Source organism: Vipera ursinii (assembly GCF_947247035.1).
Source record: "Vipera ursinii genome assembly, chromosome: 17".
Lineage (NCBI taxonomy): Eukaryota > Metazoa > Chordata > Lepidosauria > Squamata > Viperidae > Vipera > Vipera ursinii.
In genome coordinates, this window is record NC_139530.1 from 1898286 (window position 1) to 1919867 (window position 21582).

The 21582-nt window shown below is 46.6% G+C and overlaps 2 protein-coding genes across 6 annotated transcripts; both read right to left on the reverse strand.

The window, feature by feature from the left end:
• Positions 1–151: 151 nt before the first annotated feature.
• Positions 152–5548, reverse strand: AURKAIP1 (aurora kinase A interacting protein 1). Of its 3 annotated transcripts, none has more exons than XM_083375714.1 (4): positions 5010–5548; positions 3281–3343; positions 1534–2006; positions 152–472 (listed from the first exon to the last, which is right to left on the reverse strand). In XM_083375714.1, the coding sequence occupies exons 2-4, from the start codon at positions 3330–3332 to the stop codon at positions 365–367; spliced, it is 633 nt and encodes a 210-aa protein (XP_083231840.1). In that variant the 5' UTR covers positions 3333–3343; positions 5010–5548; the 3' UTR covers positions 152–364. The 3 variants fall into 3 exon arrangements, with proteins under 3 accessions (XP_083231840.1, XP_083231839.1, XP_083231841.1); XM_083375713.1 differs by lacking the exon at positions 5010–5548 and adding an exon at positions 3598–3638; XM_083375715.1 differs by lacking the exon at positions 5010–5548 and adding an exon at positions 3545–3563.
• A 91-nt stretch (positions 5549–5639) lies between these two features.
• CCNL2 (cyclin L2) lies at positions 5640–19838 on the reverse strand. 3 transcript variants are annotated; one of them, XM_083375711.1, is made up of 11 exons: positions 19278–19838; positions 16707–16781; positions 15567–15676; positions 14796–14916; positions 13085–13149; positions 9748–9847; positions 9235–9339; positions 8783–8921; positions 8034–8154; positions 7565–7660; positions 5640–7122 (listed from the first exon to the last, which is right to left on the reverse strand). In XM_083375711.1, exons 1-11 carry the CDS (start codon positions 19821–19823, stop codon positions 6762–6764), a joined length of 1839 nt encoding a protein of 612 aa, XP_083231837.1. In that variant the 5' UTR covers positions 19824–19838; the 3' UTR covers positions 5640–6761. The 3 variants fall into 3 exon arrangements, with proteins under 3 accessions (XP_083231837.1, XP_083231836.1, XP_083231838.1); XM_083375710.1 differs by having other exon boundaries at positions 9193–9339; XM_083375712.1 differs by having other exon boundaries at positions 6982–7122; positions 7483–7660; positions 9193–9339.
• Positions 19839–21582: the final 1744 nt, after the last annotated feature.

Genomic DNA, 21582 nt, shown 5'->3' on the forward strand with positions numbered 1-21582 from the left:
ACAAACTCGAGGCAGAGGTTGGCGATGCCCACCCATCTTTAATTCAAGAAAGAGACAGGCTGGGAACGCAGCACTGAAATTGCATTGTGGTGTCACTACTAACCACCTGCCAACAGACTGACACAAAAAAATCCCCTTTCATGTTAAAAAGTACACTCTAGCAAAATGTATTTATTCATACCAATCTGTAATATATTCAACAGTACAAGGTTGCCATAAGGATGACCGTTAAAAGGCTCCATTTCCAAATTCTTGTATAATTGTGATACAATTGTCAATGGGGCGGGGTAGGGGGGCACGAGAAAATTACCTTTGCCTTTTAAATAATGTTTTTAATTAAAGACATTTCTACTCAAAAGCGGTATCAAGATTTCACATTTCTGAGATAAATCTTCGGAGTTACCCATCCCTCGGGGGCGTTTTTCAAACCAGCTTTTTTCCATATCCTTTTCAGTTCATTTTCAAATTTTTTCTATAAAGAAAGGGGAGAAAAAAAACTTGGAAACGATGCTCTAAAGCACAGCATTCACAGGACACAGTCTGAGTTTAGGTTATGATCTTCTATCATCATGTTCCAGGGTATGACAACTAAAAACAACTGCTGAACACATACTGTCTTATGTCTAAGCAAATTTACCCGTGTTGTATGGCTGTAGTATTATCCTCCTCGTCTTCTCTACTAGCCCCTCTTTTTGGTATCATTATTGTAATTATTATTACTCTGTTGGTTTGCATCTGTACTGAGAGCTTCTGCACTGGAGACAAATTCCTTGTGTGTCTTAAATCATATTTGGCCAAATGAAGTATTCTTTTCCTGTAAAAACTTGCCTTATCTTGTTTCTGATCAAATTAAGAACTATTTTTCCAATGCTGGAGGAACAGCATTTTAGCAATCAGAAGAGTGAAAGAATTAAGATTATGTTGGTAAGGGAGACAGTTGTTTTAAGTGAGTCTGGCCCCATTTTACGACTTTCCTTGCCACAATTGTTAAAGTGAATCAATCAGCGCAGTTATTAAGTTAGTGACAGGGTTGTGAAGTGAATACGGCTTCCTGATTTGCTGGTCAGGTCACAAAAGGTGATCCCAGGACACAGCAACAGTCATAAAGACAAGTCAGTTGCCAAGCATCTGCCAGGTGGCTGAGTGGTTAGAATGCGGTATTACAAGCTAATTCTGCCGACAGTTTGATTCTGACCGGTTCAAGCCTTCCATCCTCCCGTGGTTGGTAAAATGAGGACCCAGATTATTGGGGGAAATAGGCTGCCATTTGTAAACGCTCAGAGGGGGCTGCAAAGCACGGAGAGGTGGTATATAAGTCTAAGAGCTATTGCTATCTGAATTTTGATCACATGACTGCTGTGACGGTCATGTAAAAAATGGTCGTCAATCAATCATTATGCAATTTTGCTGCACAGAGGCACATGTATAGTTAATGTGTACTCATCAAGAGACGAGAGATTCAGCCATGCTGTACAGCCACAAATGCTCTTCACCTAGAGGTCGATGGGCCTCTTCATTACCTGCCCAACTCACCTGTTTCCGCCACATCCGCTGTTCCAAGATTTTTCTCCGGGCAAATTTTGTGCGTTTCATCAGCTTCTTGTACTTGTGCCTATTCATCTTTCTCCTCCGGATCTTCAAAATGTTTCTGCATTCCATTCTGGGCCGGTTCATCTCCCCTCCTTGTTCTGCCTCCTCTTCCTCCTCTGCCTCAGTGCCCCTGGAAGGAGCAGGGAGATCATACTGTTGGAGTGGCCGGGGACTGTTCCTCTCGTGAATGTTTATGATGCCTCCAGTTTGAGAGAGGAAATACTGAACCGTCAGCCAGCTTTCAAGAGGGGAGATGGACATCTTGCGAGGGACCAGCATTTCTTCTAGCTCAGGGTCAAGTGAAAACCACTGGTGGGGCCGGGTTCCATTTTTGCTCGAGGGATGTGTGCTGTAACTTGCTAGAACGGCTGCTCTAGGAAGTGGAAGGACAACAGGTGGTCTGGACAGAAAACACCCTATGGACAAGTGGGAAGGAAATTCATAAATAGGCATTTGTGAGAATATTTATATAGCTAATCCTCAACTTTCAATAGTTCGTTTAGGGACCGAAGTTACGACAGCACTGAACAAAGGCCGCTTTATCACATTAGAGTAGCTCCATGGTCATGTGATCAAAACTGGAATGCTTGGCTTCCTATTTATGACGGTTGCCAGGGCCTCGTGACCACCTTTTGCGACCTTCTTACAAGCAAAGTCAAGGAGGAAGCCAGACTCCCATTTCCTTAGTTGTGTCCTTACAGTCACCAAGAACTAATGCAATTTAGAGCAGGGGTCTCCAACCTTGACCACTTTAGGCCTCGTGGACTTCAACTCCCAGAATTCCTCATCAGTCGTGGTGAGCTTCGATGGCTGAAAGTGGGCTGCTTTCTAACACACACACACACACCTTTATCCTTTTCTGGGTACTATTCCAACACTTGCACTGCGACACTGTTTATTTAATTTATTTGCTACCCACTTACCAAGAGGAGACTCTGGGTGGCTTGCATTAAAACAATAAAACCATAACAATATACACATGGCATGGGTCCGGATTATTTACGGGAGCACCTTCTGCCGGCGTCAACTTCCCATCGTCCTGTGAGCTCCCACAGAGAGGGCCTCCTCAGGGTGCAGTCGGCCAGGGAATGCCGACTGGCGGCCCCCAGGGGGAGAGCATTCTCTGTGGGCACACTGACCCTCTGGAACCAGCTCCCGGTTGAGCTCCGGATGGCTCCCGACCTTCGCTCCTTTCGCCGCGACCTGAAAACTTGGTTATTTGAGCTTGCCGGCCTGGACTGAGGGATTGGGATTTTAATCTTTTTTAAATTTTTAGAATGTGTTTTACTTGTTAGGGCTAATTTAATTCATTTTAACTTTGTATATTGTATATTGTGTTTTAATTGCCCTGTACACCGCCCCGAGTCCTTTGGGAGAAGGTCGGTATATAAATCCAAATAATAATAATAATAATAATAATAATAATAATAATAATAATAATAATAATAATAATAATAATAATAATAAACACAGTATATTTAAATGCAATGAAAACACAGGTTTCGATTAAAAGATGGGGAGCGGGGGGGGGGCACAGAAAGTATTTAGGGTGGGGATGGGGTCAGTTATTAATCCACCCACCACCTACTTCCCCACTCGGGAGCCACGAGGTGATGGGAAAGGCCCCTTTTGGCCCCAAACACTGGCCACCCACCCCCACCTCCACCCCCCAGCCCAGGCCGCTCTTTACCTGCACACCGCGATGCCCTCACCAGGGGAGCCATCAGCCGAGAGACCAGCATGTCGAGGCCGGCTAGTAAAAACGAGAAAGGAAGAGGAAGGGTGGTCAGGTCAACGAGGCCGGGCAGCCCCCGCGAAGAGAGGCCCTTTCGGGCAAAAGGAGGCCTAAGGAAAAGGCCTTCGAGGCTTCCAGAAGGGCCGGGGCCCGTTCTGGAAAAGGCAGGAAGCCTTTTGTTTACTCACAAGCACACACACACAATACGTAAATACGCACACGCAGAAAGGCCGCACACACACAACCGTATGCCTCCTCACCGAGGCGCTTACCATCTAGTTGAAGTCGGGGAAACAATACGAGAGCGCACTTCCGGTCAGGCGCTCCGGACCGTCTGTCTTAAGAGTCCCTCCCGGAAACGCGCGCTCTAAAGGGAAGTTCCGCTCCTGTATTCCTTCCCCTATTATTGTCTCTGCTGCCCTCTAAGGATCCAATAGCGCAGGAGGTTGATGACAGCCAAAAAACAACAAACCCTACACTTATATTACTAAACAAGGTTTTTGCAAGTGTTGCATAATTGCTGCAACAGTGTTGCATAATTGCCACTTCCTAATATACCCGTATTATTATATCATTTATATCTCTTCCCCCCCCAACAGAAGCTTAAGGTAATACTTGTATTACGTGGCAGTTATGAACTAATGGAATTTGGGCGGATGTAATTGCTATGGAAGTTTCACAATTCAGACTCGGCTTTAGAGTTTAAAGTCTTCCAATATTAGTGCTTTCCCTGGCAGCAACAAGGAGAATGCTGATGAGTTAGAAATTAGTTCCATTTGGCCTAAACTGACAGCCACACAGCAAGTATTGTTGTACTTGCTAACATAAGTTATTTTGTATTTTAATTAAGACTTTTCTCTCTTAAATGACGTGAATGGTTTAACAAACCATTTCAGACTGGAATGTAAACGCTCTTTATTTTATTGCTGTATGGATTGATTGATAACTTCTAACATTCCTAAACTTCACGATCAAAACCTCTCCAGCTCAGAATGTTTCCTGAAAAGAGAGAGCTTGTTAGTGTTAATAGGGATGGTTGTCTCTTTGTGAACTTCGAACAACCTATTCTTATTAAGCATGCTAAATTTTACGCCCCTACTTAAGTCAGAGCTCATTTAAATGGACATACAAGTAACATGTTTAACTGATTTTCTATGCAAAGGGGAAGTTATTTTTGTCCCGTCCAATCAACTTTCCTCTTTATAATTTTCTTACCTGTAAAAGGGAATGTAAGATGATTCTCGGGGTTCCCCCTTTGAAAGGAATACTTTTTAATTCAAACATTCCGAATAAATAAATTGTAATCAAATGAATTTCCTGTCTTGATCTGTTTCCTTGGAAAAATACACATGCCTAGAGCCATATTTGGCCCTCAAAGTACACATTGTGATTGGGAGATAATGCCAGGGGGAAAAGGTGTGTTCGCTTACATTGTGGCCTAATAATGTTAATTACTTTGGAGTTGGAAATCTGCTGATACTTTCTCTTCCTGCGTGGGGAGTGTTTTCATTTACAACCATATAAAATCATCATCATTCAACTCATTAATACAAGAAACAACTAAGTACATGGATGTCTAGGGAAGATGGGGGTTCAAGGGTCATTTAGTAGAAGTCACATTGAAATGCCTTTTCAAAAGCAAACAAAGTTTATTAAGACATTAAAAAATGACCTAGAAACTAACCCTAAAGTCTTTAGTAATAGTAGAATAAATTATTTTCACATTGTCTGCTCCAGCCAAGAATCCTGAGATTCAGAACATCTTCCAAGTGCGCTGCTGAAGAAATTGGCCTCTTGCTTGGAAGGACGATCTTATTTCCAAAAAGGCTGTGATCCCATTTGTGTGGGCTAGTATAGGGTGATTCTTCCACAGAATTATCTGGAAGCTGCCACACCAAATTCACACATCGCACTAAACTCTCGTTTTTCTACGCTTTTATTCAATTCCAACTCTTCTTCCTGGCCTCTGCTCCATCCACACAAGCTCTCACCTACCAAAGCCAGGGTGTGTATTATGAACTGTTGTTATGTGCTTTCTGCAGAAAACCACTCAGAGCATGGAAGTGTTTTGGGGATAATGAAACATTTAAGGCAAAGTATGCTGTTATTTAAAAAAAAAAAACAACTTTTCAGAAACCACATCTATGGGCCCTAGATCCAATGTGACACCAAACTTCAACGTTCTGCTCTGTGTAAAAGACAAACAACACAATATTGGAAGCTTAGGCTAAAATCTGGTACCGGGGAGAAAGAAAACACATATCACAAACTAAAACAGCCATTCAACGCAAGTCAAAGAGTCCAAGTCCAACTGTTTAAATACAAAATCAAATACTTTAATGAAATTAAGGAACAGGAAGACAGCACAGATATACCACTAAAACGGATATTCTTGTGCTGCATACATTTCTCTCTTAATATAAACACCTTTTCTTCAGCAAGCTAAGAGCAGACAAAAGCAATCAGTTCTTCAGACTTTTGAAAAGATCCTGAGTAAATTTGTTTTATTACCTAAACCACATAAAAGATTAAGCTCTATGAAATCATCCCCAGCTTAGAACTGGTGGCCAGCACCAGGCTTTAAAAAAAACACCACCCACCCACTTTCAGCTTGTGGAATTTAAATACTATTCCATAGTTCTTTCTGCTGGGGATAAAGAAATAATAACAATAATAATAATAATTAGGCCTGTGGGGAAAAAACCTCCAGTTAAGGAATGTAAAATCTGCATTCTCAGGATGCGGGTTTCCTAGTTCCAAAATTACTTGAAACGGCATTTGCACTTTGAAAGGGTTAATTAATGCTTTCCTCCATCTTTCCCATTTCAGCATCAGGTACTTTTTCCCTCCAAGACTGCCTAATATAGGCACTTAAGTTTTAAGAATCCGAAAATCACCTTCTGTAATAACAATGCAAACAAGTTCACTGTATGATCAAAAAAAAAAAAAAAGAAAAGAAAAGAAAAAGAAAGAAAACAGAAAGAAAAAAAATGCTGTTAGCACCTAGCAATGTTGTCGGGGTGATCTTCCAAGATCCTCTGAGAGAAAGAAATATTTAAAAAATTGACAAGTTGGGAGCCGGGGGGAAATCTCAACCCTCTGAATAGTGTTCCGAGGTTTTCCTTCATAGAATCCGACGCAGGCCACACTCCTGCTTTGACAGCTCAAAGGGACATCATCACACCGGCATGAAGCAGACACAAAATCCAGCAGACAAGCAACAGCCCTCTATCAAGACAAGGGGGAAACAGCCAAAGAATGTCCCTCAAACCTCATCGTTTGCCCGTGCACGGTCCGTGCCACCCGGGCCCTTAACTAGCCAAGGTGGTTGTCAGGCTCCAGAGTCCAGCTTTAGGCAAAAGAAAGGCCCGACTGAAGCCGGGAAAGGGTGTGTGTGTGTGGGGGGGGGGAAGCTTTGGCTGTGATGTGTCTGACTTCATCTCCGGTGTCGGCTGTGGCCGGGGTGATCTCTCTCGTAGCGATGGCTCGGCCTGTCGTAGGGGTTGTGCCGCTCGGGCCTTTGATCCCTGTAGTGGCTCTTCTTCCGATACTTGCCCGTGTGCTCGGGACGCTCCCGTTCCCGCGAACGGCTGCGGGACCTTGAGGAGCTGCGGCTGCGGGACCGCTGGGCTTTGGGAGAACCGTACTTGTATCCCTTCTCTTTCTTGTAGTTTCGCATCTTGGAGCTCGGGTAGCTGGGGGCGGTGTGGCTGAACTGGTGGGGAGGTGAATCGCTGCGGCTCCTCGAACGGCTGTGCGACTTGGAGCAGCTGGAGGTGGAATGGCTTTCACTTTTCCTGGAAGGGGGGGAGGGAGAAGAGGAAGACGGCTACCTCTCGCTGCTAAGCAAAAAGGCCCCGCCAGGGCAGATTTTAAAAACATTTAAAAATTAGAACAGTTGGCCTGGATAAGCCTTTCGTTTCATCCTGCAGTTACACTGGCTAAAGCAGGGCCCTTTGATGACATGTGGACTTCAACTCCCAGAATTCCTCAGCCTGCATTACCGCAAGCAAAAGCCCCACCTATCTCCGGCAGAGTGACTGTGCCTGGCTGGACAATGAGCTAGGCCGGGCTGCCAAAACTGCTGTCTGCAGGCTTTAGTCTCAAGAAAACCTTTTCCCTCCGGCTTTGCATTCCCCAGGTACCAGCTGACTTACTTTTATTACCAAGACCCCTTTGCTTGTTCTTCTCTCTTAATACCAACTGCCGGTAGACGGCCCCAGCCTTTCGGCAACCAACCTCTTTTTCGGAGAAGGCGAGTGCGAAGTGGATCGAGAATAGCTCTGGTCTCGGCTTCTACTGCGACTCCTGCTCTCGCGGTCCCCTTTCTGAACGCTGCAGATTCAAAGAATGAGAGAAGTGATGTTCCGGGTTATCTGTCTCTTTTGTCTAACCCTCTCTTTTTCTCAGTCAGTGAACTCTCACGGTAGAAGGTAATCTTCAAAAGAGATTCTCATTACAGCAGGGTTCCCCGACCTGGGCTACTTTAAGGTGCGTGGACTTCAACTCCCAGAATCCCCCACGGCTGGCTGGGCGAAGTCTGGGAGTTGAGGTCCACGCATCTTAAGAGCGGCCCAGGTTGGGAAACGCTGCAGGAGAGAGAGAGAGAGAAAAAAGTATCTGGATCCAAACTGGGGGGGGAGAAAAACCAACCCTCCTCGACACGACTTCTGTTAAGCAGAGGGGAACCCCCAGCCCCAAACCTTACCCATTGATCGGACTTTTGGACCTTAATCGCTTCATCCCTTCGGTCTTCCGCTTTGCATTTTTGACCACCTGCACGGGCAGTGGGGAAGGCTTAATGCTGCCTTTGGTATCTTTCGGAGATTCTAGTGAAAGGAGAAGGGACAAAGTTCAGGAAATCCAGCCGATCCAGGAAATTTAGGCAAAGCACTGCTCAATTCTTGGGCTACAGAACAGAGAAAAAAAAACCCTCGGGGAACCAAGAACAAGAAAGGTCCTGGGACTTAAGGCTGCAAGTCCAGCCTAGGATTCCGTTCCAATAAAACCTCCAATGCCTGCCGGGTCTATAAAGCGATGATTTACAAATTCTGCTGGGCCCGAAGCCTGGGTCAGGATGTCAGAGAGGGAGGGCTAGTAGGGGGCGGGGTCCCCAACCATCCCACCCCCCCCCCCCCGGGCTGCACAAACAAGCAAAGCCCTATTCGCGAGATGCAGGCAGCACGCAAAACCAGGCACGGAAAAACCGCTCTCCGTGGAACTGGTGCCTGGTGCCCAAAAGGCTGGGGACCTCTGGGCTAGGTCAAAGAAGGGGCAGTTCAAACTAGAAGCTCAGGAAAATAAACCCACCAATCCACCAGGACTGATGGGCTGGTTTCCAACCAGATTGTTCTGCTCAATGGCTAAGATGCTGGCCAAGGCAAACGGATTGTCCCTTTGATGGCTACTTCCCCGAAAAAGCCTCTCCCACCTAGCTTCAGGATGGGAAACACCCACCTGGTTTGGGGACGGGAGAAAAACTTGACACTGCCAGATGGGGCGTTCTATCTGGCGCGAGGCCTTTGGCCTGGGCTTTCTCCTCTTCCATGGCCAGCCTCCGCTGCTCAACGCGGCTTTCCAGAAGGGCCAGGTCGACCTGACGAGGCAAAGAGACAGAGCAATGGCTTTAAGGGAAGCTTTGCATACCTGAAAAGGCTGCACAGAAAGGAAGGGCGGGCGACAAGAGGTGGGTGGGGAAGAAAGGGGCAAAAGAACGCAAAGCACAGGCAGTCCTCAACTTACAACTGTTTGTTTAGTGACCGCTCAAAGTTACAACAGACCCCCCTCCCCCCCCAAAAAAAAGAACGTGACCATTTCCCACACAAGCTGATCGAGGGGAGAAGAGTGGGCTAATCCACCTCTGTTACCTTCACATTTCGGAAATCTGCCCCAGATCGGCATCCACGTACCTTCTTCACCGCGTAGAGCTTTAAAATGTTCAGGCAGATCTCCTCGATTTCCTCCTCAATGGCCCCAAAGAGGAGAAACCAGTGAGGACGATTTGGAAGCGGAATCTGCCAAGAAAAGGCATCAACGGCTCATCAACCGTGGGTGAGACGTTGTAGCGCTAACGGCAAGTCAGTTAATGGGCCTCAAACCATTAACAGCCAGCTTTCAAACTCCCAAGGGTTGGGCTAACATCAAGGTCACGACTCTAAAAGGACCCATAACTTCTGGAGGCAAGCTTTCCCACTGATTAATTGCTCTCGCTGTCTGGAAATTCCTCCTTAGTTCTAGGCTGCTCCCATCCTTGCTTCCATTGTTCCTCGCCTGCCTTCAGGTGCTTTGGAGAATAGGCTGACACCCCCCACCACCACACACACACACTCTTCTTTGTGGTGAAAACATTCAGCAAAGAGCAGTCCTGCTAGGAAACACGAAGGTCCCTCCTAAAACAACATGACCTAATTTTATACACTCACCTGAAGAGTCCGAGCAGCAAGGTAAATACAGGCACATGCAATCGTCTCCGGTTGATACCTCATAAAGACATCGGTCCTCAGGCTGTCGTTCATGTAATTCCTGAGAGAATTGGGGGAAAGAAAGAAAACCAAAGGCATTGCTAACCTGCCCCAAATTACTTCCTATACAGGACTAAGCCTCCTTTTTTTCAATCTAATGGAGCTAACTTTTTACCGCCAGGTGGGTTCGCTAGCTAACCCTGTGAACCCCAACAGGATGGAAAGGGAGCGAGCTGCTTCATCTGGCGGAAGAGCATCACTCTAGAACACCAATCTGGAATGTTATCAACTGGATCTGGGCGTTTTTTAGGAACGAGAACCCGTTTTTTTTTAACTTTCCTCTCAGCTACAATCTGCTGGCCTGGTCTTACGCAAAGCACAAGGTTACAGTGAACAGTAGCAGTCCGAAGCCCGTCCCACCACAACGCGGCCAATGCAAAAACAAACAGTCCGCAGGAACAGGCTCCAGGCTTTTGAAGGAGGGAAGGGGCAGAAATCCAGAGCTTTTCCAACAGCCGGCCTCTTCCGTCGCAAGCCGCTTCTGAAGGGTAGCTTCTCCGCTTGACGAAACCACTGGGCCCAATTCCGTTGGCGGGAACCAGCCTGAAAAACGTCCATCCTTTGCCAACGGGCGCATGAGTCAAGCCGACGGTGCCTTTGGGCTGTACTTAGGCCTCTCTAGCCTGCCCGGCTGTAACATGGTTTCTCAAAACAAATGTTCACAGAATGAAGTAAAAAAAATAAAATACAGCACACGACCTCTGATCAAGTCCATTTTGCACACTGGAACACGGAAGGCAATGCAAGCAACACAGTACATTTCCACCAGCTAAATATTTTTTCCAAGTGGTTTCCCCCCCCCCTGCCCAAAGTTGTCGTCCGCTGGATTGGGTTGATGAGCCTAGAACATATACGCTGTTCTTACGCTACGGGCACCTATTTCTTGTGAAGATTTGCACAGGGGGGTAATTTTAATTTCTGAGCTGCATTCTAGCCATTAAACCCGTGCTTGGGTCTAAATAGAGGCAAAAATGGAAGAACACAGCAAAAAGATAATAACAACAATAAAAATAAGGCGGCAAACCAACATTTAACAGGAATGCCTTTTCTCGTGCAAAATACAGGGAGCCCTTGACTTACAACCATGACTGAACCCAAAATTTCTGTTGTTAAGTGAGATATTTGTTAAGTGAACCTGGCCCCTTTTTGTGACCTTTGTGGCCACAGGTTAAATCAGGGGGTCTTCAAACTTGGCCCTTTTAGGACTTGTGGACTTCAACTCCCAGAATTCCTCAGCCAGGCACTAAATGAATTGCTATAAGTCGAGGACTGCCTGTATTTATGCCAAGGCGTCTTTGACCAAATCAACCGTCTTGGGACATGGAAAAACCAGTCCAGGGGATGTCAAGAAGGGCTTAATAATAACCATGTTTGGACTTTGGCAGTCTAGATCCACAACAACCAACCTTTGAATGTGGCTACTTCAGTTTAGAAGACACACACCAAAATGAACTAAGGGTTGGTGGCTTCCCAGAGTTACAAGAGCCTAAGTGATCAAGGGCAGCACCTGGAAACAACTGAATAAGTGTGGTTATGCAACATTAAGATCTTGGACCTTCCCCCCCCCCCCACACACACACCCTTCAGACAGTACTAATTCCAGCAGAGAAGCAAACATTCTAATTCAACCACAATTGAAGGAATTTTCCGGAAGGAAATGGTGAAGATCCAACTTTTGAAGAAGTCCAAACAGAAGATCTAGGCCATACGATGAGCCCGGAAAGGTGACATCTTTTTTAAAAAAAATAATAAATAATTGCAATACAATACAAAAGCATAATAGATTTTACAGGTGCAACGACCAGCGTTCAGAGTCCCATCCCTCCCTCCCAGCCCAAACTTCAGTCACATTTTTTATTTTATTTTTTATTATTATTTTTTTAAAAAAAGCCCAGTTGAATCAAAAACATTTGCATTGAACTAAGATATCGAAACATGATAAGTAAGCATCAGAGCATCTGGACAAGTAACACAGGCCCATCCGGGGTGGGTGGGGGGCGGGGGGGAAAGTGTGCAAACAAAACGGGGGAAAAAAAAGAAATTGGAAACAGAGGAGAAAATAAAAATAAAAAATCACAAGCAGCAGTTCGGCCAGGTTTTTTTTTTTTAAACTCTACTAGCGGACGCATACCACCTGTCAGCCTTCTCTCTCTGGAGCCTGCTCGGGTTTGACTGAAGACGCCAGTAATCCCTGCACCATTGTTCGTGGGCAGCAGAGGAGAGGTCTTAGTCACTTACCCTCAGAGGCTACCCTTCGATCAAAAGAGTAACAGAAAAAAGAAAAAGTCAAAACAGGTTCTCCTTCCAAGCCACGCCAGACAGTTCATAACAATCGCTTTGAGTTCTACGTTTACACCCTGGTGGTAGGTTCACACAGGTTAGCTGCTACCTTTCTTAGAACGGGGGGAGAGACTGGCTAGGACTGAGATTCGGGAAACACAAACATGGAACAGAGCAGAGTTATTTAAGAGTCTAAAACCTAGAAAAGCTGGAAAGGAGGGGAGGGGGCGTTGCAAGGCGACAGGGGTCCACTAGCCACCCAAAAGCTATGTGGTAAAACAGCGATACCCAACCGTTGTGGCTTGGCGGCCGGGCTGGGGGTAGGGGAACTGGGCCGCGTAAGTGTCCGACAGCCCATACAAGTTGAGATGTGTGCCCGCCCTGGCCCGCCCCTCGCACACGGGCAGCGTGCGTGCCTGTCTACCACCCACGTGGCCCAATTCCAAATGGGCCACAGCCCAGGGGGTTAGGGACCCTTGTGTTTAAAAAAAAAACAAAAACTGCCACCCCACAGGCCCACCCAGGGCATTGTGTTTTTGAATGACCGCTGCTTCTGGCCCCTTCCAAGGTTAATTTCTTCTGGGTCCTGCTGGAAAATGGATTTTTTCCCTTTTTGGGGGGGGGGGGCGGGGCGGGGCGCAGATTTTCTCCTTCAAAACCCCACGCGGAAATTTCCTTCACCCCCATCCACCCCCCAGCAGGAGAGAAAAGAAGAGCAAAGGGGGGGATCCGCTCTCTTACCATTTAAGACAGCGTGTCTGACTCTTTTAGCAAAAGAGGCCCGTCCACTCGGAGGGGCAGGAGGTGGCGTTCCGGTTTTTTTTTTTTCCAAAAACAACAAACAAGAGGAAGGCCACGCGAACGTGGCAGTGGAGCACACGCGCGCAGCCCCCAACTATGACACATTTTCCTGCCACTGCCCCGCGGGCCTCAAGAGAAACAAGAAACGTCAACTTACCATGAGGTCTGGACCAGGTGCTGGTTACGTTCACATTCTAATACCTGAAGGTACATAACGATTATCTGGAAGATACGGGTGACGGAGTTATACAGGTGATCGAGTGGGGGGGGGAAGAGGTTTTTCATTCAGAGAAGAGTCCAGCTGAACTAATGCCCTCTTGCCAAGCTGCTCTGAGCCACAGCTAACTCTAGACAGAGGCCCTCCAGAAGCAGGGAAGGGAAGCTCACAGTACAGACACACAGCGCAAAGCTTCCTCCTAGGCATTTATTGCTTCCGGCCCTGGCTCCCTCTTCAGCTTGCGCAGGTTGCCTTCCCGTTCCGAAGAACGTTAAAACTGGAGAGAGCTCTCTCTCTCCTTCAGTGTCCACCTCAAAAACTGCACTACTTGCTGAAGAGATGGAGAAAAAAAAAAGAATCAATCTATCTTACTTTGGGCTCCAAAACGCGCTAGAAATGAATAGAGAGTTGGCCAGCGGGAGGAGGCGGCGGCTTAGGGTACTTAAAACTGATTCAGAAGCTGGAGCTTATATTCTGAGAAGCAATAGCACTTAAGACTTATATACCGCTTTTACGGTGCTTGACAGCCCTCTCTAAGCGCTTCACAGAGTCAGCGTATAGTCCCCAACCCCGCAACAATCCGGGTCCTCATTTTACCGACCTCGGAAGGACGGAAGGCTGAGTCAACCTTGAGCCAGTCAGGATCAAATTGCTGGCAGGGAGCAGCACTGCATTCTAAACCACTGTGCCATCACGGCTCAGTAAAAAAAAATTTAAATAAATTAAAAATTCCCAGAAAGGGAATTAAGCAGAGCATGGTGGGAGAGAAAAATTCAAGGAGCAGCAGTGGGTAAGAAATGGGTGCGTCCACCCATCCAGATATCCTAAACCATGGCGGCGATAATCCTCATTTCTGAAGCTGACCAACCAGATTTCATTCGTGCAAACATATTTTATCCAGGGATTTCCCCACTCCCCTCTGTTGACTTCAAGGTTAAGTGAGGGAACAGTGCAGCGTGAGGGGGTCAGAGAGCAAGCTTAGGACAAGGAGTCCACTCGCCACGCTCCGCGTCTCAAGAACTTCCAGTCATTTACTGGCAATAATTTACTTTATTAAGATGGGGCTCTGATCGCAGAGATTAGCGAGAGGGATGCAATTTGGTTGTGAAGTTGCAAAGGGGCCCTTTCCTGGCACAACCAGAGAAAAGGCCAAGCCCTTTGTGAGGCCCAGTGTAATTCAAGCCCCTCTGATGGGACACCCTTGCCCAAGAGGCCACCGCACAAGAGGGTCAGGGTTAAGAGTACCGAGCAAAGGCATTTTCTTTCCCCTACTTTCCCGGGCTGCAGCTTGTTTCACCGTTCACAGGCAGTGGCCCTATCTTAAAATGTTGCCAAGTCCAAAAAGAAAAAGGGAAGCCACAGAACGAAGCAGAGAGGATGTGAGCAGAGGGGAAGATCTGAGCCGCAACCAAGATTGGTTTTGATACCGAAAAATTACAGTGTTACCTGGACATACAAAAGACAACTGTTATGCTAAAAGATTGAAACCAGCAATCCATTAATACAGAAAGGTAATCGACGCTTAAAATGGGAAGCCGTCAATTCAAGTCACAAGCGAAAGAGTTTTCTTCAAAGGGGGGGAACCCCAACTCTTTGGTCTGTCCAGTCAACAGATGTATAGGAAAGCAAAGCAGGAACCCCAAATACACACCTTGTGAGGATGCTTCACGTGCACGCAAAATCCAAGCTCCTTCAAAACTCTCCTCTCTGCCTTGATGATTTGGTTCTTCAAGTTGACGTATTCTTGATCCAGTATTAGAGGGACAGGTTTCCTGCGCGGAGGAGGAAGGAAGGAAGGTCTTGGCTGAAACCTCAACAATGTAACGCCGCAGTAGGAGTTTCATTGTTAAAACTTTTGTACAATCTGAAAGGGAAAACCAGCTCAACCGAGGCCGCAACCCTCATCCCCTGGAGCAATCCCATACAGTTGAAGGGAACCAGGTGGAGAAAGCTTTAAATTCTCCATCTGGAACCCCCATGATCCTTTTGACGAATGCCAGGCGCCTGATTCGAGCTCAGATTCACCCTCTTTTAACATATCCTTCAGCCCCAGAATGAGTTCACTCCCTAGCGTAGCCTTACTGAGGCAACTCCAACAATTATACTGTTTCGAGCAAACGGGGGCTCGTTCCCACCACACAGCGATCTCCCTCTTGCTGAGATCAGGGGTGGGAAAAAAAACCTGCAGATCAGAACCCCAGGGATGGTCGTCTTCACGAACAGATTGGGATCCGCAATCCAAGAAAGATGGGATCCTTGAAACGCCCCTACATTGGGTGTGGATGCAGGGGAAATGGCCAGAGCGCGAGAGGCAAAGCAAGTGGATGCAGGCGGTCATTCCCAAGGCTTCCAAGAATTACTGCAAGAAGGCTGAACTACCACTGCAAGAACTGACCCAGAGCCGGTTGCATTTCAGACTTACTTTTTCTCTCTCAGTAGCCGAAGTCGGTGGAATACATTAATGACATCTCTTATGCGCCGTGGGGCTTCTTCAATTTTGGAAGCCAAATGAAGACAGGCCATTGACACGTGCTGGAAGAAGGAAAGCAGTCAAGGGAAATTTCACTCTGAGCAGCGAGAGACCAACTTGTACAGCTGGATTTTCAGCCGCTTTTCTCACAACACATCCAATCTCACTGAGCTGCCCCATTTGTTTCTGAGATCAATCCAATCTTTAAAAAAAAAACAACAACAGGTAATCCTTGACTTATAAAACCATTCCTTTAGTGACTGAAGTTACCATGTCAGCGAAGAGGGACTTCTGACCTTTTTTACACTTACAGCCATTACAGCATCTCCATGATCACGGGATTAATATTCAGACGCTCGGCAACTGGCTATTTATGACCCCGTCGAAATGTCCCGGGTTCACGCGATCCCTTCTTGCGACCTTCTGACCAGCAAAGTCAATGGGGAAGCCAGGTTGACTTAACAACCGTGTGGCTAACTTAACAATTGCCAACGATTCTCTTAGCAAGCGTGGCAAGAAAGATCATAAAATGGGGCAAACGTCACTCAACAACTCTCTCACTTAGCTGGGGAAATTTGGAGTCAACTGTGGTTGTAAGTCAAGGACTTAGCTGCATTGTTTAACATTAAGAAACCAAGAATGTTAACTTTTCCCCCCAACACACACACAACTTCTGAGACTGAGGAAGGGACTTTATCATTAAGAACCTCTTGGTGCAACTCCAACAAAGGTCTTTCCAAACGACCTCAAGGGGTGCCTTCATATAATTTTTGAAAGAAAGACCAAAAAAAAAAAAGTCTCTCCCTAATGTTTTGGGTGAGTCACCTTTTTTTTTCTGATGCAGGAGGTAGAATTTTGTCCTCTTTTAAGAGTTGCTTAAAGGTCAGCAATGAAAGAAAAGCAGCACATATTTCGATCAATGCCAAATTTAGCATCAATTTAATCTATTACGGATATCGTCCAAGAAGACAAACACATACAGATTCATGTTAACACTAAACTGTCAGCAAGTAATATCAGCCTGGGATGTCAAGCAGAATAGGTTCCAAAAACGACAACTAAGTTTGCAGTTCCTAAAATTAAACTACGTACCTGCATGTAATGCTTCACAAATGATTTTGTATAAAAGAAACGCTGGAAGAGCACCTGCCCTGTAGCCATGGCCACCTGGAAAACAAAAAGCAAAGCCAGCATATATATTAATCCTCTTCCAAGAGGAAACGATAATGGAACATGAGTTCTGAATGTATAAAGAATCTGCAGTTATATTTTTTCCCCCATCACATATGTCTCCTCCAAGATGTGTGCGTTATACCTAAATCGGCTTGAGAAAAACACTTCCAAGGCATCCAGGTTTTTCCTTATTTAAGGGAAGGAACTCAAAAATGCTTTTATCGGCAATCACACACACTGTACAGGCTAAGCTTCCTAGTTCCCAAGGAAATGAGGGGGAAGATACTCTTTCATGTATTTGAAAGGATGGCCCTGTGTAGTCGCCACTCCTGGTATCTAAAATAGCAGGCACGTGAGAAAACTGCATTGTTTGTTTGGTACCGACAAACAACTTAAAAGGGTTCTAAGGTGGAAGACACTCTATGGCCTTCCGCCCACTTTCTCTGAAGACAGAAAAATGAAAGGGCCGGGCGGCTCTTTACTGCTCAAAAGGCGCAATTAGAAGAAAAAAAAACACCAAGGGGCAATTAAAAACCCACTCTTCCGTATAAAAGACAGCTCTGGAGGAGAAAACCAAGAAAAGATTTCTCAACAATGGGAAGGGAATTTGGGGATGAAATCAGCCAAAGCGCAAGTTGGAGCTGTAGCTCCAAAATAATCCAGTAATCCAGTCTGCCTTCAAAAGAGCAGTAATCAGTTAGTTTCCTTGGCAAACAACAAAGAAATTGCAAGGGAGGGAGGGAATCACTGTCATTTCAGGCCAAAGGGCTGTTGCGTCACACACTTCCTGGAACAGAATGCCGGCTTGCCTCTGGGCTGTGCTAGAAAACTTCCAGTAAAGCCATTTTGCTTTCTGGCTTCCTTATCGTGATTCCCCTTTAAGAAGTTTTTATTTTTACAAGCCTGGGTTTAACTGCTTTAAAAAATAAAAAAAGTCCCTAGCCTGGGAAACAAAAGCAGAATCAACTGATCAAATATTTAGAGTTCCTAAATATTCCTAGATTTAGAACACATTTGTACTTAAGAATCACAAAACTTCCTACGACACATCCAAAGTATTTTGAAAGGATGAACCATTCAGATGAAAGAAACGAAACCTGAGGAACACAGGGTAAGGTTATCACTATTATATTTCATTTATCTGAGCAAAGCAAAAAAGCTTTGAATCACTACATTACTATAAGTAAGGGTGTAGGTCTATACATATGTTGTATATGGTATATCTAAATGTGTGCCATTGTGCCCACAGTAAAAAATGACAATAAAGACTGAGGTTGACTCAGCCTTCCATCCTTCCAAGGTAGGTAAAATGAGGACCCAGATTGTTGGGGGCAATAAGCTGACTTTGTAATAATGCCGCTTGGGGGCGAAAGCCCTAATAAGCAGGCATATACATAGAACGAAGGCTACTGCTAAGCACATTGGTTTGTGCTTTAGATTGTAAGCCGCCCTGAGTCTTCGGAGAAGGGCGGGATATAAATGGGATTAAATAAATAAATAAAGATGAGCTATCTATCTACCATATCTGAGAATCAGATTATTACCATATAGATCAGTACCACTGATGTCATAAGAGTACCATATGAGTCATAATCTAGTATTGTCTGGAATTTTGAGTTTCATTCTGATGTTTCACTATCTCTGTCCTATTGCTCAGTACTGGTCTTGATTTGTACAGATCCAAACTGGCAATCTGAACAGAATATCCCCAAATATCAAATTTTGGAATTAGCTCCTAAAAGCACTAGGGGGGGGGGCGGGCTACAAAATCCTTCAGCGAATCCAAGAGTTTGGGATCCCTGGCTTAGAGGATCTAAGCTTTCTGAGAAAGGCAGATTTTGCATATTTGAGATTAGGCTACAAGGACAACACAATGCTTCCATTGGTAACAATGCCTTCCCTCTCCACCCACAGTGGGGGTGGATCATCTGCCCAAGAGGCATTGTTTTTTTCCCCCCTTCTTTTTCTTTAAGGAATCTGCATAAAGGTTTTAGGCAGGCTTAAGTCCTTCTTTTAAAATGCTAATGGGACTCTGGTTACAAGCTCCCTTACAATGGATAAGGAAGAAAACGAAGCCTCAGGGACTCATCCCCCCCACTTAAAAGGTGATGAAATTCTAGACAGTAATAAAAGAACAGAGCTTTGACATATTAAACGCGATAAGCTAATCATCTGAAATAGCATAACTTATTAACTGCAACGCAGCACCTATTCCAGTAGTTTTTTCCACCTGGACCCCTTGGGGAGGGGAGAGACTTCAAGCCCCAGGATTCCCCAGTCAGTCTCCAAGGGGTCCAGATTGAGAAACACGGGACTTCTCCCAACTTCTCCCCAGGGGAAGATGGGCATTGTAGTCCAAGGTACTCCGCACTAACGTTCCCTGCTCTTTCCCTCGCCGCCGCCGCCCCCCCCCCTCCGGCCTGTAACCGCCGCCGTGGAGGCTTCCAACGGCCCGGCTTCGAACTGAGGCCCGAGGAGGCCTCCCCGCACCTGAGGAAGCCGGAGCAGGATCCCGGCCGCCTGGACGAGCTCACAGCCCGTGATGCGGAGCTGGGCCTCGGTCTCGGCGTCGAGGCCGTTGCTCCTGGAAGGCGTGAAGCGGAGCGTCTCCTCCGGCAGGAGGCAGTTGTCCAGGGTGAGCAGCACCCCCGAGTAGAGCCGGTCGCCGATGCGGAGCGCCCCGGGCGGAGGCGGCGCGGGAGGCGGCGGGAGAGGCCCCGGGCCGCCGCTACAAGACGACGACGAGGAGGAAGAGGACGAGCAGCCGGCCGAAGCGGCGGCCATCCTCGCCGAGCCGAGTCCGAAGCCCGCCGGGGCCGCTGTGGCCGCCGCGGGCGCCAACATCGCCGCCATCTTGTCCAGACGACGTCGCCACCTCCGCTCAATCTCCGTCGGGTTCACCTCCTCTTCCGGTCTCCTCTCGCCCGGCTTCCTGCCCGCGCCAGGCTTCTGGCCCCGCCCCGAGGCTGCGGCGTCTCCGATTGGCCCGCCTTCGGGAGGCGTCGGCTTCCCGATTGGCCAGCGCCTAAAGAACATCCTTGTGACGCAACGGTGGAAATTTCAATTTTCCTTCTCGAGGAAGTGCGAAAGAAAGGGAGGGGGGAGGGGCCAGGCGGGTTTGGACGTCGTTGGGAGAGGCTGAGCGGAACAATCGGGCTTCCCGGCGTGCAACGCGCGCGCCGCTTCTACTTCGCCTTCTTCTCAGGAAACGTTGGGATTCTACCACTTCAAAATGCGGGGGGTAGGGTGGGTGGTGGTGGACCCCTAGCCGGTTCAGAGAATTGGTTCGGATATTTTGCCGAATATCTGGAGGGAGAAATAAAACACGGCGAGGGAAGACCTTTGGGGAATCTTTCCTACCGTGTTCACCTTTTCCACAGGCGGGAGACGTTCTAAATCGGCTCCCCCCGTGCGCTCAAATGGTACAACCCCAGATTGAAGGCAAAGTTCTGAATGGGCAGCCAATCCGCTCCTTTGATTCAATGCCCAGAATGGCAGAATTATTTAAAATTAAAACAAATTGTTTAAAACAAACAAACAAAACACACACACACACTTCGATGATAATTCCCCTGCCAGCTAAGAGCTATAGGGAGCGTAGTCCTCCCTTCCCCAGCAATGGAAATACCCCAGGGGTCCCATCCACTGCAGCATTTCCTACTGTTAGTGGCATTGTAAAGCTTTACAAAGTGCCGGGCACACAATCAGAGGTGAATTTCCTTATATGGGCCTTGCAGTGGTTGTGAGGACACTGGGCCTGGTTAATGAATTCACTCAAGGGGGGCTATTGCACACCACCACCCCAGGTACAAACTCGCCATGCGGAGCTGATCTGAATGACCTGGTTAAAAAAAACAAAACACCTTCGTTACAAAGGAAGGTGAATATACACATCAGGATAATATTGCAGAATCCAATCTGTGTTGGTCACTGGGACCAGAGGTTTTGTCTTCCGAGCTTTTTGGATTTGTACTGGAGCCCATCTTCAGGGGACTTCTCTCTTAACTGAGTGCCTGCTGCCCGTGCAAGGTATTATTTGTAGGGTGCCTGATGCATGCGGCCTTTTAGATGTTGATTGGGGTGTGTTGATGGCTGGCTTTTAAGTCATGGACTGTCTTTTGCTTGTATTGCTCAGCCTTCATCTTCCAAGTACTTTGATAAGTACTTTTCCCAGGCTTCAATCGCTTCCCTGGCTGTTTTTGTGCCTGCTCGTCCAACCATCTTAGTAGCTGCCAATTGCAGTTCACAGGCTAGCTTTGAATGGAAATAGATTATGCCAGAAGCTAAGGTCAAACTGAACTTTCTAAGGTGAGGTCCAGGAACCCTATTCACACACAGACACCTTCCCAACTGCAAAGGGCATTTTATCTCTGTCTCTTGTATTTAAAATAACGCAAGGGAGCATTTGCAGAGCTGCTTGACCTTGTTTGCCAAACTCCAACCAGCAAAAGGCTCTTTGGCAAGGGAAAACAAGGCTGAGCAGAGAGCCCAGAATATTTAAGATGGGGAACGATGAGAGACCAGAGAATGGAGAGGCCTAAAAGATGTTTCCCACATTAAAACAGAAATTGGCTGGGAGAGAGGGCGGTTAGAATAATTCAGCCGCAATGTTTTTTTATCCTTTCAATTTTCCTTTTTTTTTTAAAAAAAACCAACCCAATCAAACTTTCTTTTCATGTCGCCCTTTGCTCTAAAGTCCATCTTATATATTCTTTCCCCTTTTCTTTGTTTTGCTTTCATTGTTTTACTGAATAAAAAAAAATGGGGGGAAAAATTATTGCAGATGGGAGATACC